The sequence below is a fragment of the Poecile atricapillus genome, chromosome 2, assembly GCF_030490865.1.
Source record: "Poecile atricapillus isolate bPoeAtr1 chromosome 2, bPoeAtr1.hap1, whole genome shotgun sequence".
NCBI classification, from domain to species: domain Eukaryota; kingdom Metazoa; phylum Chordata; class Aves; order Passeriformes; family Paridae; genus Poecile; species Poecile atricapillus.
In genome coordinates this window covers 111,704,206-111,723,375 of record NC_081250.1, presented here as the reverse complement: position 1 = coordinate 111,723,375, position 19,170 = coordinate 111,704,206, and the positions used below count along the sequence as shown (strand labels likewise).

Genomic DNA, 19,170 nt, shown 5'->3' with positions numbered 1-19,170 from the left:
CCAAAATTTGGAATTCTTTAGTGTCTGTTACCTTTGTTTTCAGTGATATCCACTGGGGTAAACTCTAAATCAGAGTTTCAGACACACTTTGTGGAGCTGCTCTCATCTAAAAACCTGGAAATGGAGACTGTGATCAATAAGTGCTTTGGGTAAGGATTCCTGTGTCTTTAATACTGGTTGAAAGGGATTGAAACTGAAGACTCACTCATGGCTCATTCACATGCATTTACATGGACTTCTTTGGCTGGAGCTGTTCTAGATGTACCGTTACCACTTCCATCAGCACCGAGGTGTTAACTAGTTCTCTAGGCTTGTTTTGTCAGAATTCAGATGTAAAGAGTATGGAAAGCCAAAATAAAAACATCAAAAATGTTCAGGTAATCTGGATTCCTACATTTTTTCAGAGGACGACAAAATTTGAATTAAATGAAAGTGAGCTTAGTGTTCTAGAAGGGAAGGATTTGGGATTTTCATGTTTCCACACAGTACAGTTTATGACTGTTACCACTGGGAAAAGTCAGAGCTTCAGACATTCGTATCTTAACAAAACCAGTAAAACAAGTTATAAATGGTAAAAGCCTGGAAGCACTTAGAAATGTGAGAGACTAAGTCCAAGTCTAGAATTTATTTACGTATTTTCAGCTGTTACTGAATCTTTGGCTTTCTTGGGGCTCAGAAGGGGTGTCTGGAAAAAGGTAAAAGATGATAAAATCAAGTGGGAGTGGACACTCTCCATCTCTGATAGACCTTCTTACTGTTCTACACGGAAGATGTAAGCAGCACACTTTGAAGGCATTTCAGTCAATTGATACAGACCTGTCTGACCTGCCCAAGATGCTCACCACTGCTAAAGAAAGGGAGAAGGTGGCACAAGGAAGTCATGGTTCCAGCAGATGGTCTATTAAATTTTACTGGATCAAGAATGCTTCACCAGCTGACAAAGACTGGATCTTTACAAACTAGGATTTGAAGGGGTTACTTTGTCCCAGGGAACTCTTAATTGTCTGTCCTCCCACACCCAGCAAAAAGCCAATATAAACAGTATTACATGCTCTAACTAATGTTAAGCAAAAAAAACATTGTGCATTCATGCCTGACCAGGATCAAAATCACACCGCCAAATCATTCAGTGGTGTGTGAGTGTTTCTGTGATTGCAAACCCCAGCCCAAAAACCCAGTGCCTTGCTGCTAAATACAGTTCCCTCAGACCCTACAGTGCGCTAGAAATCACTCTCCTTCAGAGCCAAGGTGTCTCGTTGCCCATGAAATTAGCAAATGCCAAGAAGTTACACAGAAAGCGGTGTGCTTTTCTGTTAGTATGCAATCTTCCCCTTTCTCCTGATAACTACTTTTTATCTGGGACATTCATAGCATTTTACAAAAATGGATTTCTGTCAGCTTTCCTCATTTTACAAGCACAGAACAGGTCCTGCTGTTATGACCAGCTTTCTCAAACCACTTACTGTCACCAGTCTGTGCAAGCATCATCCTCAGCACCACTATGGTGCATCTCCATCCTTTCTCCCATAGGTTTCAGTACTTCCAAGTACTAGCAAGGCTAGGCAAGTCCAATCCTTCTTCTCCATTGCTACAACTAAATGAGTGCCTCATCCTTTTTATCTCAGGATTTCTTCCACACCTGAGGTTTCTCCATTGTTCTTTCTCCCATTCTTTCCCACGCTTCCTTTGTCTGGCATAATCCTTTGTAGGCTTGGGCAATTTCCACTTCCCTTCCTCAGCCACCTGCAGAGAACCTGGGTCAAAGTGGTTTCCTTTCCTCAGACAAGTCCATAGTTATTGTCCAGCTAACATGCTGTCATTAGCTAATTACATCTCATTTCATCCCGGTGGAGAGGAATGGGCTGCAGTGCTGCCTGCTGAGCTGCATGCACCTTCACACGCAGCCACCCCAAGAAGTGACACCTGTATTTAAGGGCTGCATCACAACCAGCATTCACACACCTCGCGTGACACATTGCTTCCATTAACACACCAAAGAGCCGAAATCCCTGAGGCACCTCAGCTCCTCTGAAAAACTAGGTTGCCAAGGATTTGTTTGTGATCTCTAGCTCACAGAGAAATCAAGGGAGTGCCTCCTCTTTGGGCTAGAGCAAATACATGTATTACACACAACATTTTAAAACAGAAGTTTGTCTTCCCATGGACAAATAGAGTTGCTTTCAGCTATTTCAAGCTCCTTCCCGGCCAAATGCAAGCATCTGAAGAATTCTGCTCTTTACTTTCTGAGAATTTCATACCCACATGCTTTTTAACTTGCTGTTAAGAATTTAGACCTGTAATACACTTCTACAGTAATAGTTCCTATTTGCAAATACTAGAGCATTTGGGAGCAAGAAAATGTCCTTTTAATTGCTACTTAACACAATACCCTTACTAATCTGAAAGTTTTAGTTTTCTCACTTATTGATGGAGAACAGACTCTTTCCCCTGGCAAGTTAATGCTCATTATCATCTTAGTGTTTATGCTAAGTCTATATTAATAAAATAGCTCTCACATGAAGAGGAAAAATAATTTTCATGGACAGCTTTAATCATGTTACACACTTATAATAGTAGTCTGAATTGAAAAAAAATTAGAATACTTGAAAACTGTGTCACGAAAATTATGTTGCTAACAGAAGACTTTTGGAGCTTGACCTATTAGACTAAGCTTCCATTTTTATTAACCTAGTGCTGCAAGTGCTTTATTTAGATACTAGGACCTTACAGAAGGCTTACATAGCAATTTCTGAAACCCTGAAATTTCAAGTTACCCAAAAATGTTATGAGTTAAAGCAATCTGGGAGAAAGCTACTGCTGGTCTGCTTTAGTGGAAGGTGCATCTATTATGAGCAACACAAAGAAATACTGGGGGCTTAGGTAGGAGAAATAAAGGAGCAAGAAAACTTTAAAGCAATATACAACAGTAAAATTTTCTCATGAAGTCAAATTAACAAATTAACTTTTTTTCAAAATCACACATAATAATTAAATTAATAGTACCACAACTGCTGTCACAGATTTGCAGATCAGGTGGGATACCAGCAGTGACTTTTTTTTATTTGAATGTAGGGGCAAAATTAAATATGATATAAAGCTCACACCCCTACTCTGAAATAGAGGGAGGGCCATTAAAAATGTACATGTCTCCATTCTGAGGAGACAAGAGCATACAGAAAGTGCATGGTCTTACTGAAGACATAAACAGCTGGATTTACTTGCTTCCATTAACCAATGACCCACTTGTCAAACATAAGCTGTAGATTTAAAAGAGTGATTATGTGAAGCCTCTTACATTACACAAAAACGATCCTAGCTATGAAATCAGATCAAGCCTGAAAATACTTGAGCAAAGTCAATATTGTTCTTCTATACAGACACAAGACAAGAATTAGTTATTTGTTTAAGAACCTACAGCATGATGTAAGGGTAGTTTTCTGTAGTGCTGTTCAGATGACATTTATCCCACACATCCCTCTCAGGTCATTAGGGTGTGCCAAATCCAGACCTTTTTGTAAGAGGATGAAGTTCTAAGGAAGCCACTGCATAAACCTGAAAGGGCACTGCTGGCTTTCTTCTATGAGGGAGACTTAAAACTGGTGCTCCCCACAGTAAGTGGTACCCACTACATGTGCCTGGCCTGTCTGATCACTCACAGAGGATTTTTAACATGGGTGGCAGCTGTGCACACTTTGGTGGCAGATTTCCAGCTGAGGCTTTTAAGGCTCAAGCCAGCTGCCATTGACTTTGCCCCTGTGCCTCTTTGCACCTCCCACCAAATGCCTGTTCCTGTGCCTGCTGCAGGATCAGGTAGGAGCAGACATGCAAGATGCTACAAATGATGACAACATTTGGATTTGAGTGCAGCAAATTACTAGGTTCCCAAGTCTTGAAAACCTCTAATTTTGCCACCTTGTATTGTAACACAACAGCACTGTCCACAACAGTGGCCTTCCCATATTTGAGCTAGTGCTAAGCAAGTCTCTAAGAAGGTTGAAGAAGCCATTATTATAAGGAACTATTTTACTGTAAGAACAACTTACGTATTCCTTCCACCTGACCTCATTATTGTGCTGTGCATTGCCAGTGACTCCCACTTTACTCTGACTCAGTACATAGGGTGATTTTCTGCAAGCTGCAGATCATGGAACAACTAAACTGTTTAAGAATCCAAGCAGTCAGCTAATGAAAACCAAAGTTTCCAGCTCCAGTGATTGCAGAGAAATATTAAAAAATGCTGATACTTGGAGCCTGTCCACCTCTGGATTTTACTCTGCTGCTGGAGGCCCTGAGCACCACAGCTCAGTATCCCAGTGCCTGCTGTGCAGATGCAGGCTCCAGCAGCAGCATGGGAAGAAAGGCCAGGAAAACTCCCCAGTACCTACCACACCACAGCACAGGGGCACATGCAAGATTATATTTATAAAAATCTAGAAACTGCTTTGAAAAATTACACAGTTATTTTTATAGCATCTACATGTACTATAAATACTTGATATATCTGACAAGGATTAATATTTTCCAAGGCCTTGAATTTTACAGTTTCTTTTTCTGCTGGAGCAAAACTCAAATCATTACTTGAATCATCCTTTAATGAACATTCTCCAGCTTCTAAATGAAGCATCAATGATAGGCAAGATGCAGAAGGCAGTGAAGGACGACTAGAAACAAGGGGATCTCTTTTTTATATATATATATATACATATTATTTCATGTTCTCATGGCTTCAGGAGTCCTGGTATTAAGTGGCACCATTTTGTAACCTCTGAACAGCCACATTGTGTATAAAACAATAATACGAATAAAAGGCTTTTAACACTTTGAGTACAAAAGGTACTACTGGCAAAAAAACAGTGCCTTTTCCTCATTACAGCAGAAAATGAGGTTTCTATTTAATAAAAACCCCAACCACAAGGCTATGTGTTTTTTTAACTGTAAATGTATGTCAGGGCTGTTGACAGCTTCTGTGTTGGAAAGGATCTCATTAACTCTGAACAAAACCACACGTTATCTTTTTGAAAAGCAAAGTTACATTCCTGATGAATCATCAGCTGCTTTGCTGAGCTCCTGTGGGATAATTTTTGGTATCGGGTACTGGAAAAATAAATATCACCCCAAAGTTCAGAATATCTTCAGACAGCACCATAAAAGGCTATCCAAGCTACCCAAAACCTAAGTTAAGAAGGGAATCAGGCTGGTGTGTGCACAGCCATAAACAAACATTCCATTTGGTTAACTTTGCTCCCTCAGGTTCAGGCTTTAGGGCTCTGGTTTTCTCATGTTGGATCTATAAAGCATCTGCGTTCTGTGCAGGACTGACTCCTCAACAGATGTCCTCCACTGCATTTTGGGGGACTTTATGGTGTTCCCACAGAATGAACATGCTTTAAAAGCACTCTGCTCAGCCCAGAAGTTCACCTATTTCACACTTCTTCAGTCTTTTGACTGAAGTTGCAAGGCATCCCTTAGGAAATTTAGGTCTTCTTCGGTGGACATTGTGGAAGCCAGCTGGGGGAAACAAATAGCAGGGAACTGAGTGGGAAACAAAGTGCCCTCACCTAGAAATAGTGTTTATTCTGCACCACTGCTGGTGCTAGGAGGTAAGGAGAAAGGAGTGAGAGGAAGCAATTACTCAGTCTGCGTGGTTTGGGTAAGTACATGCACCTTTACCATGAACAACCAGAGAATATTTATGTCTGCAGGGAAGGAAAAAAGCTCATACAAGTTTTTGTTCAGATCTCCCCTGAACACTTCATGAATTAGTAGCTCATCATACAAACATATTTCATATACATGTGTAGATATATATATGCATACACTTTAATTGTATTTTCTTTTCTCTTTCCCAATCTCAAAACAACTGAAACCTAAAAAGTAATTCCTGAGCTAATGTTCCAGTAGAAGCCAGCTTTGCTTTCTAATGTGAGGATGTATTGTAATTGCTTTGGTGATAATGCATCAATTAAGGAATTGCTACTGCCAAAAGGCCCCTTATCTTCATGTCACACATGAGAGCACCTAATACAAGGACTGTAAAATTTGAATATTCAAGAATATCATGTCCATATAAATTAACTCCATGAAAAAATGCACACATTTGTCAGGCTCAAAATCTGAAACCTCACCAGAAGGTTTCCTGAGCAAAGGCTAGTACATATAGCATGTTACATGGATTTGGAATTGTAATAGCTCAGTTAATTCTGCAGCAATATAATGAATCTCTGGTATTAGAAGGCTGATAACTAGATCTTCATTTGGTTATATAATAGGCCATAAGGACTAAAGGATTTGAAAAGGAAAGGCTGAACAGTGAGCAGCAATCCATTGGGAATACACTGGAAAACTGCCTGTTGCTTCGCAGAAAGGGTTTCACAATGCAGGAAATCTGCACACGTCAGATAAGTTTCTGTTAGACAGGTAGGATGCAGTCTGCTTTTATAAATGTCCACTTGGTGGTTGTGCACTATCTCCATGCTCGCAGTTTTCTTTGGATTTCCTGTTGTTTCCAAGTGCTTGTGACAGTGCCAGTAGAACCACAGTGACGAAGCTTGGTTTTAAGGAGCAGCCTCTACTCTGTGCCAGAGCAGACAGCAACAGATGAAAGCCTCTGTGGCTCAGCACAGGGCATTGTCCCACTGCACTTCCATCTGCAACATCTTCCCGGGAAGGGTTGTATCCATGGGGGAGAACATTACATTTTCCTAGTTCTGGCTCTGAGATGTCTCCTGTAGTCTAGATTTATTGTTTCATCCTTGAGGCATATGAGCCTCTTTTGACTAAATTATAGGCTGACTGTCCTGAGAATCTCCAAGTACACTTGAGCCCTGCATGTCTGCTGCTGAAGTTAGTCTCACAATCTGATTAATTTGGACTATGTGGCTCCTTGTTTAACTGTCCCTCTCCTATTCACCTATGTCTGTGCTGGTGAACAATTGCTGATGGCAATTCTTGTATTTACCGTAGAATTTATCCTGAATAACTTCTCACACCTGTCAGGTATCTAGAGAAATCTTTCTGCAAACATATTTAAGTTTTCTCTTTTATTTTTTTTTTTTTCAGGGCATTACATAACTTGGAGCAACCCCCCAGTTTCACAGTAAAGCAAGTCTTTTCACTTTTAGCTGTGAAGCACAAAGTATCACCGCAAACTGCGCTGCCTCCTACATCCAAAGTTAGCATTTATTTACACACTGTAACAGCTTTTCAAGCATTAGCAAAAATGCAGTGGCATGTTTTGAAAACGAAAGTTCTTCATTACACAGCCTGAGCATCATTTCAGTGCCACGTATACGTTTATTACTAGCTAGGCATAAAGAAACCCCACACTATTGCAAACCACTAATGCTGCAGCACATTCCTTCCAAGGGAAAAGGCAGGAATGGTATCCAGCAGGGTATGGTGAGCACTGTCAGAGGTGAACCCCTTCAAACAAGAGGTTTAGTACCAGCTATCCTACGCTCCATTTTGGCAACGCTGGCATTTTGTGTTTAGCAGCTCCGATACAGCAGAAATGGTACAAGGGCAGCAAATGATGGCAACTGCAGGAAGCACAGATCTGTTCAGGGCACGTCCCTTCTGAAGGCTTTCTAAACATTGCCACCTTGTGGGCCTCCTGTCTGATATCACTGGTCCTTCCACTTTCCCCAGGTGACTTCCTGAGCAGACTTCACAGATGCCAAGCTTGAGGCTGGATGGTTGAAGTTAAACTCCCATAGCTGAGGATTAAAAAGGGGACAGCACCTTACGAATTCTATGTGGCATTAATTACTAACTTCATAGCTGTGCTTCACGCAATTTGCTCTTTTTCCACTTAACATTATGATGGCAGCACTAATAAAGTACAGAAGAGCTAACATTTAACAAAACAAAAAACAAGGAAGGATAAAAATTTTCAAATCTCCCAGGCAGAAGGGAGAAGTCAGATTCAATGTCCGCCTCTATTTTTTTAAAAATTCCTTTCTGCCACCATCTTCTTACTCCATTAAAAAAAAATAAATTACTTATTATATTTATTATAAAATTATTTATTATGTCTGTGGCCTCTAGTTTAGCTTTCATTGGTTTTGTTTCACGACTATTACATAGTCAAAAATGATGGAAAGCAATTTCACTTGTTATTGATACCAAACTTATCTAGCTACTGCCTTATAGACATCAAACACAAATTCTTGGCTAAAAAAACACAAATGCAAAAACATACTTACTTTGAGCATCCAACCACTTTCCCTGGTTGCCGGTTTGAATTGTTCCTTGCAGCAATTTGGCACTGAAAAGAAAACATGAAACCTTTAGTTCAACTACCAAATAGGAAGGGAAAAAAAAAAAAAGAGATTCATTGGATGGGTCTTTGTCTGCATTGGTTTAGCAGTGATGCAACAGTCGTATGCTAAAAATTGAAATGAGTAGAAATCCTTCATTACAATGCCCTAATTCAGCTGTGTTCACAATGGCTCAGTGTCTAACACATCTGCACAACAATCAGATGCCCCCCAATATAGTAGCAGGTCTATGAGCTCCCTTGTGCAGTGCTGCTTTTGGAGTTTATTCATGATTTCCAGGCACACTGGTCTTTCTTCATCCAACCAGGCTTCTTCCAAGCACAGGCAATCAGTTATGACTGTTGTGTCATGCAACTGGAGCCTTGCTGCACTTGCCTGAACAGCTTTTCAGAGGGGAAAAAAACCCTGCCATTGAGAAGCACAGTAACTGTAATCCAGGAAAGCCTGTGTTTTTGCCAATACAGCACAAAAACGCTGGCAGTCCTTTGAAGTGTCTCACTTAACAATGAAATCATGGTGCTGCCCCCTTGTAGCAGCCACATTAAGGCCTATTCCCTTCTGTGTTCCTGCAGGGAACTGCCTACGAATGCTAAATTTGTCCTCTCGTCCATTCTCTGTGAACTACAGAAACGTAAGATGGAGCAACCATATATGGGTTTCAGTTTGTGCCCTGAATTACATACTATGGTTACGTGGCTAAGTCTCTTAATTCGACTCCTCAGTCAGCAGGAAATATCATTCCTAGCAGGTAAATAATGGTTCACAGTCAGACCAAGGCTCTGGTTATTGCTTGTTTTGCATTCCTAGTCAACTAGTTGAGACAGCCCAGCAGGGAGGAGTATTCCAAAGACATCTATCTCTGCATAATAGCATGAAACTACACCAAATAGGATCACAGGGGTACTTGGACTGCATCAGGGACCGAGGGATGTAAGAAGCTCCCACAGGTCAATTTATATTCATCAAAACCCCTGTTTTAAGAGAAGGAAAACATTAAGCAATTCTCACTATAATTCACTATCATCTGCAAAAGGTAAACAGACCTTTAAAGATGGCTTGTCTAAAGGACTGGATCACAGTTCCAGGAGCTGTGACTCATCCTGGCAGAGAACTTAGGAAGGCTGCTAGCAAACTGGAAGGCCAAAGCTACCTTAAAGCCAAAACCAGAACGGGAATTAGCTATTAAACATGTTATTGTTTCATTTCTTTGAATCTCTCCAAGCCTCTTAAGCTTTGCTTTTCAATGTACTCTTTTTCCTCCATTTGTTTAATGTGGAAAGTGATTCCAGCACAGCTGACAAACCTCAAGCATCCTATTGGCAAAGGAACAGCAAATCCATCATGGTATATTGGCTTTTGACCAAGTAGTGCCCTTCTGAAGTTAAGCTGGGATCTGACTACTCCAACAAGAGTGTCCCATCCTTACAGGTTGAGACAATGTTTAGAAGAAGACATCTCTCACCAGGAGGTGTTGACCAGAACTTCTAACAGGCAGCAGCAGTGGAGAGACATGGTGATCCCGTTAGAAATATGACACTGAATATACTCATGGAATGTTTTCCATAAATGCTTTCTGAAGAGTGTGGTATTTATGGCATATTGAAGACAGAGGTAACTACTTAATTGTCTTCAGTATGTAGACCTCAGTTTGAGAGGGATTTGAGCAACACCTCCATGCTGAATTTCATTCATATTGTCTCAAATTAAAAAATCCTCATAGCACAAGTTCCTAAAACTTGGAAGCTGATTCTGCTGATGCTTGCACAGGTCAAGCCAAACAGGTACATCTCAGCAACAGCTCCTGCCTTTTTGCCTGCAAACAGGTACTTACCTGAGCTGCAGGGAGCAGTGCAATCGCTGTGGGCAGATGAGATAATTGGCACTTGCTGCTGTGTGCAGCAGCACTGCCAGGTCTCCACCTGCTCCATAAGCCATGCCAACACCTCAACCCGTCCTTCTGGCTTGAGATGCCGCAGCAGCACCCAGGCAAGGGAGTGGTAGGAAACACCAGATCATTAGGGTGGAATTTGATTAGGACAAAGGAATGCAGCAGAGGTCCTAGTCAGTGGGTGTGAGGAAGGTAAGGATGGAGAGCTGGAGTCTCCACTGAAAGGGAGGCAGGATAAAGATGTGCAGTAAAGACAAGGAGCAAAAGATGCCACGTCCTTTTACTTCATGGCAGGCCATGCACAGCTCTCAGCTGCAGACACTGGCATCCCATCTCCACTCTACAAAAGCCAGCAAGCACAGTTCAATTCCTCAAAACTCCACAACACACACACAACAGGCTGAACTGATTTTAAAGTTGGCTCCCATCTCCTAAAAAGTCATCTATCAATACACCTAAAGAAATTCCCTCTTCCACATTGGAAAACATAGGGAAAAGGGGTAAAATAGAAGAGGATGAATAGTGGAGGATCAGGAAAATGAAAAAGACATTAAGATATAGAAAAAAAAAAAGAGCAATTTAAATAGTAGTTTTAGAAAATCCTGTGTAGTAAAACAGATAAATACAATTATGCTTGCCTTTTTTTTTTTTAAGGGCAGAAATTTATGATTTTCTCTATGTTGTTGTAATGTAAATATTTGCAGCTATGTGTAAAGTTACCCATAGTTGCAAGTTCCCTGTGTTAGACTATCCATTTCCCTGATGAGCAAATTACACTGGGGGGAAACAGACCAATGTTTATAATAAAATGCTTTTGAGTTTAGATGTTATTAATAGAATTGAGTAGCTTTTATTAGTAGCCAATGACTGTTCACATAGTGTACTCACTTCTCCCCATCACACAACCCCTTGTTTCATCCCGCTACAGCTACAGTCAAAAAGTGAAACCCAGGTAGAGGGGAGCTGACTAGTGGGCAAGTCCAGAGAGTCCCTCAGGGGACCCTTCCCTTTCTTCATCAGCTGTGTACATGGCTCTGTAGCCTACATTTGCCACTTTTTCAGATGCTGCTGCGTTACATATCCTGATTGATACCAGTGAGTGCCAGCGGAGGCCTCAATCAGGTTTGGCAATTTTACAGTTCAGAGTTCATGGGATCTTGGGGTGTTCCAGTGGATTCAGCAGGACTGCTGCTCTCCAGGGCTTACCTGGTCTCAGGAGGATTTCACTTGCTCCTTCTCAGCATATATTTTTTCTCCCTGTGTACACTAGCTATTCCTGCATCCACAGTGCTGAACCTACTGACACAAACTGATGCAGAAGAGGCTTCTATAATAATACCCCTTGAAATGCTGTAAAGCACTGAATTTAATTTGAATGAATATTGACCAAAAAGAAAACCCCAAATCAAAACAAAAAAACACCGCAAAGAAAACAAGAATTGGGAAGGAGGGATATGAGAATGAAAGTAGAAAGCAAAGCAACTAAATGGAAGAAGAAAGTACATCAGAGAGTGTAGTAAACAAGGAACAACAGCATCCACAAGCACCTCCTACGATTGTACTATGAAAAGTAGTACCCATAGTTGTTAGTTTGAAGTACCAAGGAGGAAAAATTAGGACAGAATCTAATTAAAGTGATTTAAATCAAATGCCTTCTAGTTCAAAACTTTGTCTCCAGAAACTGTGTTTCCCCTGTGGGCACTGAGCCCTGTCTTCTGCTACTGTCTCTCTGTGTACTGGATGCTTTCTTCCATACTGCACAGATCTGTTTTCTTCCCCCTGCCAAAGACTGGAAATGCAATGTTGCATGAAAACAATTTGTAATATAGGCTGACAGTCACTGATTATTGCCACAAATATCCTCAGCAGTTACAGAAAAAAACTTCAAAACCAACTTATTTTTAGCAACAGAAAGAATTCAAGCAACCCCATGTGGCTGCTATCCAGGCATTTACTGAGTGGAGAATAGCTTGACAAATTACAGAAATGGACAAACTCAGTGTGTAAATCAGAAAGCCATGTATATCACTATTTACATATGCTTTCCTGTTGAAAAGATGAACAGAAACATTAATTTTACGGCTTCCAGTGTCAAAGGACAGAAAGACTGTTTTTATGAGCTGTGCATGAATCACAACAACCAAAATAAAAACCCCCATCTACTTCACAGTTTGGCAGATTTCTCAACTTGCTGGTAACTAACAGCCCAGCCCTGTGCTGTCTCACTGTTCCTGAGTAATTCCTCCGCGTCTACTCAGGGCTCAGCTCTGAGACACTATGGGGAAGGCCCAAAGCAAAGAAGTCAAGAAGCAGAGCTGAGTTTAATACTATCTCCAGCTTCAAAACTACAAGAAACCTCGTCTGACCCCAGAGTGCTTCACAAGGAAGGCAGTCCCAGAAGATGCGAGATGCTGATACTGAGCACTTCCCACCTCTTTTGCTCTTCCCATTCCAAACACGGATTTGTCCCAGCGGTTCTGCTTCTCTCCAGTGCTCTGATTTCAAGTCATCTACTGGCACAAAAAAGGTCCTAGAGATTTCTTATAAGACTCTGTTCCCTCCCTCTCATTTACAAAGCAAACAAACTTTTTTTGGTCATTTACATATAAAGTAAATTCCAAGCATGTCCTACTTAGCAACTTTGTAGGAAAGAACATGCATCCTTTCTCTACTCTGTTTGGGATGCCTTCAGATTTTTCTTCCTATAGAGCAGTAAACCAATGTGTGTCATTTCTGCTGTCGTCTCCTGTCTCCCCCTCATCTTCTTGAAAAGGGGAATTTCCATGATCTAAGTGACTTGCAGACACTGCTGGGTTCAAAGCTCCATCCAACTGCAGTGTGACACCTACATATTGCAGCAGTCCTCCTCCTATTAATAAATACCTTCACTGCCTTCCTGCCCAGAAACTCTGAGATGCAATAATTATCTTCCGACTTGGAAAGGGTGTAACAGAGCTCACTTGTGTGATTTTAGTTAGCTAGTGTGAAAGATTTGGCAAACCCCTTTTTTTTTTCTGCATGACAAACAATGCCAAACCAGTATATCCAGCAGTAGGTAGCAGACCTAATAGGATGACCAGATGAGACTGTGTATTTATCATTCTTTATATTTAGCATCAGGCTGCCACATCTCACTTACCTCCAAAAAAAGTTTCTCTTTGCTCCATTTAGAGAAAACAATTTTCCTTCAATTATTTGAGGCATCCTTTTCTTTAAGATTTAGTTCAGAGTCATTGATGTCTGCATTTCTATTTCTATCACACAACTAAAATTCTGTCCCACTTGGCAGTGTCAGTGCATGTATCTGTTGACTTCTACATCCAACACAGCCACCCATTTTGTGTGATGCATGTCTGCAGTTTGCACATTGGACTGCAGTTTGCTATTGATACACTTCTATATGCACTCATGTATTATGATTTTCTACTTTTTTTCTGCTAGTCATTATATCATCTTACAGGAAGCACTTGGTTTAAAAATAACTAGAGTTGATCAGGTTTCTGCTTAGTTTCATGCACTAGAATAATTTAACAGAGTTCTTTTTAATATTTCCTTATAAACAAAGTTATGCTGTGATGATGCATATTTTATAGTGAGGCAAGAAAAGCCAACACTGACTAAGGTTTCCCATTATGAAGAATTTGGCAATAGTACTGCCCTGAGGCATTCCAGCCCTAACTGTTTGCTCCTTATTTATGTCTCTGGGCTGCCCTGCAGTTTTGCTAGAACTCTGAAACCCATCTGCTCTGAAGCAGAAGCAAAAAGGGATCTAATTTCAAAGTCACTCTTTCTTTTTTTTATTTTTATTTTTTTCTTTAGAAAAGTAAATCTGGAACAGTTCTCAGTTTTTACAGTACACAGCAAGGCCCCATCAGCACTTGGGATGTTGCCACTGGGAGGACAGGATCTGTTTTGCTGGCTGGCATTGCTGGCCAGAAACAGGCATAGGGAATAACTCCAAGGAGTGGGATGGAGTATCAAGCTTTGACAGCAGACACAGACTCCTGAGATATGGTCTAAAGACTACGGGATACACAGAGCTAAGGCAGAACACACATCAGCTTTCCCCTGTTCAATAAGGAGGGAGTAAGGGACACATGGAAGACAGCTAGCAGCAGCTGCTCTGGTCCAGGACAGCTCACCACCAGCCTCCAGATTTATCATTTCCTATACTCAATTTTAGGCTTCATTTTGTGACTGGATCTTGTAGACTAATAATCAACTTAGAATGAAAAAGAAGGTTCAAGAGAAAGGCATTAAAATATGCATTCAAAAGTAAAAAGAAAAAAAACAACAAAAAACCCCGCCTGTCTGTATTCTGACCTGAGCCATTTTCTGAAGTTCTTTTAAAACAGCAAATCACAAAGTCAACATGAGGAGTCCTGATGGCATAATAATATGCTGAATTACCCAAGATGACATTCTTTGAAAACAAGCCTGCTGAACAAGCACAGTAGGAAGTGCCCAAAGAAAACTTCCATAGGAGTGTTATGCAGTGTCTGGGGGACTCTCAAAATTGCTTCAGGGATATAAAATGTACCAGCCTCAGCACCAGGAAAACATTTAGAATAGCATGTTTGTTTTAATTCAAAAAGTAACTTACGTCTGAGAAAAAGGCAAGTAGAACAGTTTGGGTGCCTGAGATTAAATGGTCTGAATCCCCCACTATCGTGGGATTAATTTTTCAGATTTCTCTTACCAGTGAATGAAGAAAATTTAGCACATCAGAGAACATTCAGCAAAAATCCTTCAGGTGGCTAGACAGACTGGGATAAATGCTTCTACCAACCCTCTGTTTTAATCTAGTGCCCTACTATGAGCACTTTGCCTATATATTGTCTATACTTACCAACTAGTAGTCTTTGCTAAGTTACAGAATTCATTAACTTCCTTTTAAAAGTAAAAAAGTTCTCCAAAACTGTGCAAGATTCACTACCTGGGCATTTATTGGACCAGGAAAGAGGTGAGGACAGCAGGTCTAGAGAGCAAATATGCAAATTTTTGCCCCAGGGAAGGAATGACCTTGCTGGAGACAAACTTCAGAGAAAAAAAAAAGACCTCAGGGGTCTCAGTGGACAACAAATGGAAAAATGTTCAGCAGAATGTCCTTGCAGAAAAGGAGGGTGACCCTACAGTGGGCTAGGCTTGCAGATCCAGGGCAGTAATTGTACTCAGGGCTTGCGAAAGTACAGTACTTGTGTACTAGGGAGCCACAAACCAGCAATAGACACGCTGGAGCCCAGTCTACCATACCAAGATAGTTAAGGAGATTGAGTGGATGATACAGGAGAGGCTGAGAGAGTTGGGTTTTGTCCAGCCTGAACACAAGAAGGTTTAAGGTGTGCGGGGGATGTATGACTGCAGCCCTCAGCTACTTTGGGGGAGGCTGTAGGGAAGATGGAGCCAGGATCTTCTCAAAGGCACACAGACACAGCAAGAGGCAACAGGCAAGTTTCAACAGGGAAAATCCTGATTACATGTTAGGAAAAGTGTTTTCATCATGAGAGTGGTTGAACATTGGGTCCAGTGAGGCTGGAAAATCTGAATGCTTGAGATATTCAGAACTCAAGAAGTTCCTGAGCAACTTGATCTGTTTGGGATAGCTTTGAACAGGAGTGGACAAGATTATTTCTTTCAGCCAGTATCATCCAGTGAGTCCATGTAGAAGTATCATCACCGCAGGCTGCTTTTTGCCTGTTTGCCTTACCCAGGAAAGAGTGAGGGTATGAAATGCCATCCCAGCCCTTTTAACAGTTCTGGCATCTTTCTCTGCCTTAAATTGTTGAACAGAAAAAGGGGACCAACTTAAAGATGTAAAGATAGATTCCAGTATCAGTAGTGGAAATACCAACAGTGGCAATAGTTAAAGCAGCTCAAATCTTGTAACTTGATTTTTATTTCAGTCCTTAGAAATTTAAATATATATTATATAAATATATTTATAGTAAATAATATTTAATACATAAATCTGAACCCAAAAGTTTTGCTCTTTACAACACTGGTGAAGCAGGTAAGGGCTCTTGGACTCCTGTCTTGTGTGAGTAGAATGGATTACTTGCAGTCAATTATGTATGTACAAACCTATGAAGGCTTTAAGGCTACATTTTGTAGAAATGTCCTGTGAACATCTGATTTGATAAGGTGCTCATGTGACAGGTGATGGGACATTGAAGGGTGTAGCATCACCTCATTTGTCCTGCACAGATCATCCCAGGTGTTCACATAAACCAAAAGCCAAAGAAGTCTCTCATTTTCATCTAATCAATCCCAGCCTTCCAGTTTTCCTAGGTGGAATGCAAGAGTCACTTTTCCACAGATCCGTTGTGTGACAACCATCCCTGTGCTCCCGTCTCTGCTGAAAGGACTATGTTAATCTTTTACACCACTTAATCAGTGGAGAAAGGTGAGCAGGGGGTCCCAGTGACATTGTCACAGCCCTGTGAGCATGAAACACTGGAGGAGCATGTTTTAAGCCTTCTCCAACCTGCTAAGGGGCAGATCCCCTCTAGAATCTCATGTGTTGAGCCAATCCTTCAGCCCTCCTCATCTACAAGGTGGAGGAACAGCACACTTCACACACTTCCACAGATATTTTGACTGAAAGCAGGAGGCGATTGCTGTGCTTGGCACAGGTAACAAAATCTGGGGATTTGATAGGCTTGGATCTCTTGGGGGAGTAGGCAGAGAAATACAAATTGGTATTTATTCATTTTTCAAAGCAGTGAGTGCTGATTTGCTTACCCTACTCAGGTGCAGTACCTCTTATCACTAAGGGAAGAACTTCACTGAAAAACGTAACAGGTACCTATATTGATTTCAGTAAGGATCAGAAACTTGCACTTGCAAAAGGTCTGTCAGAAAGTGGGAGACTCCTGCCTGCAAAATGGGAAAGCTAAAATAGAACAGAATTCAACAGAATTCACTGAAGCTTGAGGAAACTTGCACTGTGGTAACGATACCTCACAAGTAATTAGAACTAAAACTTCAAACCTGTGTATTTGACAAAGAGAGCACAGAACCAACTGAGCTTTTTTGGGATCTTGAGTGTATGTAGAGCTGGAAGTTTCCCCATTAAGGGAAACTCAGAAAAGCCACGAAGGGGTTTTTCAGGGCAGGACTGTGTATGAAAACTGCATACATACCTTTTACTCCTTCAGCTACAATAGCATTGCTATCCGATCACAGCTTGTGATCAGATTTTTTCTTCAACTTCAAGTTGAAGGAAAAATATTCCAGTCTGTGAGATAAGGGTGACAGCTCATTATCTTATTTAAGTACTTCATGATACTACACAATAAAGGTAATGGTATGGGAGGGGGTTCAAAAGATGGGCAGCTAAGCTTCAACCCCTCAAGTTAATGTTGTTTTGTTCTAAAAGGATAGCCTGCATTTGAATTGTACCATATCAGAAATTTTTGGGCTTCATCATTGAGCTGCACTATTTCCTCCAAGAAGCTACAGTACAAAGCTCATACAAATTCTTGTTTTTTCATATTGTTCTGCAGACAAGAGCCACAGAACACAGTGGACCAGCCCACTAACATGAACACATGCATCACTTACTCATTAGAAGAAAAGCTAATTAGGAGATTTTCAAGTTATTTTACAGCATAGGGTTGAATTCAGACTTCCACAACATTCTGCTCTGCGAAGTTTTACTTCAGCACACTGTATGTAAGCACTGATTTGGAGGAGCACTAAACTAATTTAAATAGTATACACAATTTAAGTGCAGATACTTCTCTCACTGCCTTTCCCAGACACTTATGCTATCAGTTTGCTGTCCAAACCAATCAAGAAAAGTCATCACTTAACTGAAGAAACAGCTACTTTGGATTGATTTGTCATTTACATGCACACTATTTCCCTTATAGATTTATACAAGAGCCAGTTTTTCACATTTAGAAGACAAAGCCTTTTAGCTTAGATTAGCAAAACTGGCAGTTTTGGTGTTTGGGAGGGTTTGGTTTTGTTTGTATCCTTCTTTCATAAAGCTGTCAGTACAGCAGATTCTGCACAGAATAACAAGCCTTACTGTTTCTTTTCAGGCACATGCAATCTGCCCTTGAGAACCCAGCCCCTGTTAAAGTTATAGATAAGCTCTCTTCAGACTGTGGCTCTTGCTGTAGCAGCAGCCTCCCAGTAGCTGCTTTTCTTTGGAATGACCAGCATGTCCTTCAGCTGAGCCTGAAAGAACAATCAGCACATCTCCTGCCTTGCATAAACTCACACTCTTTGCATCAAAGGCTCCTGAGATCACAACTATCAGGTATTTTCAGGCATGACTGCTTTAGTGAAGAGTGCCAGATATAAAACATGTGTAGAAAAGGTGAACACGCATCTTGGGGCTCTAAATAAAACTTGTGAAACACAATCCTTATTTCTCAGGCATGACTCATTTAACAAAGCCCTTCTGTTTTCATCAAGATTAGTCAGCTATTGAAAGTCCCCATAACAAGATATTACTGAACTGAACATGCCCAAGGTGAATCAAGGTAGTAACCTGTGGAATAAATGAGCAGCTGCATAGTGTCTGCAGCTGAAGCATCCAGCATCAGCCGAAAGCAGGTCTTTCAGCCTGTGAGCAGTTTTATGCATGCTGGTGGTATAAGTCCAATTTTTCTCCCTTTTTGGTAGTCAGATTGTTTATTAACTCACATAGCAAAAATCCAAGACTCAACCTACGTTTTCCCATAAGAATGATTTCCCTGCAGGGCCTGTCTCTGAGTCTGCTGCACTCTGCTGCAACTCTCTTGCACCCTTCCATTCCTGGTCAAAACATGCCACACCTTCCACATGAGTCAACAGAACAGGGCACCATCTCCTGCAGCAAGCAGGAAGGGAGCTGAGAGGAGAGCCTGGCTGTGAAAATACAGTCCATCCTTCAGCAGTGGGCAGGATGCTCAGAGAAATGCAGCCTGGGTCAAAAATATTACCAGGAGAATGCAACAGGCTGCACTTGATCTTGAAGAGCCAGATCAGGCAAGGTCACTTCTGGTGAAA

General features: G+C 41.1%; 1 protein-coding gene across 2 annotated transcripts in view; it reads right to left on the bottom strand.

Moving 5' to 3' along the window:
- MAPRE2 (microtubule associated protein RP/EB family member 2) overlaps positions 1 to 19,170 on the bottom strand; it is a 99,941-nt gene that overhangs the window by 63,255 nt on the left and 17,516 nt on the right. For both annotated transcript variants that reach the window (XM_058830804.1, XM_058830802.1), the window contains exon 2: positions 8,205 to 8,266. Coding sequence is in view for 1 of the 2 variants with exons in the window: in XM_058830802.1 (XP_058686785.1) it covers positions 8,205 to 8,266 (62 nt within the window). In the remaining variant the exon portion in view is untranslated. The remainder of the gene's footprint in view (positions 1 to 8,204; positions 8,267 to 19,170) is intronic.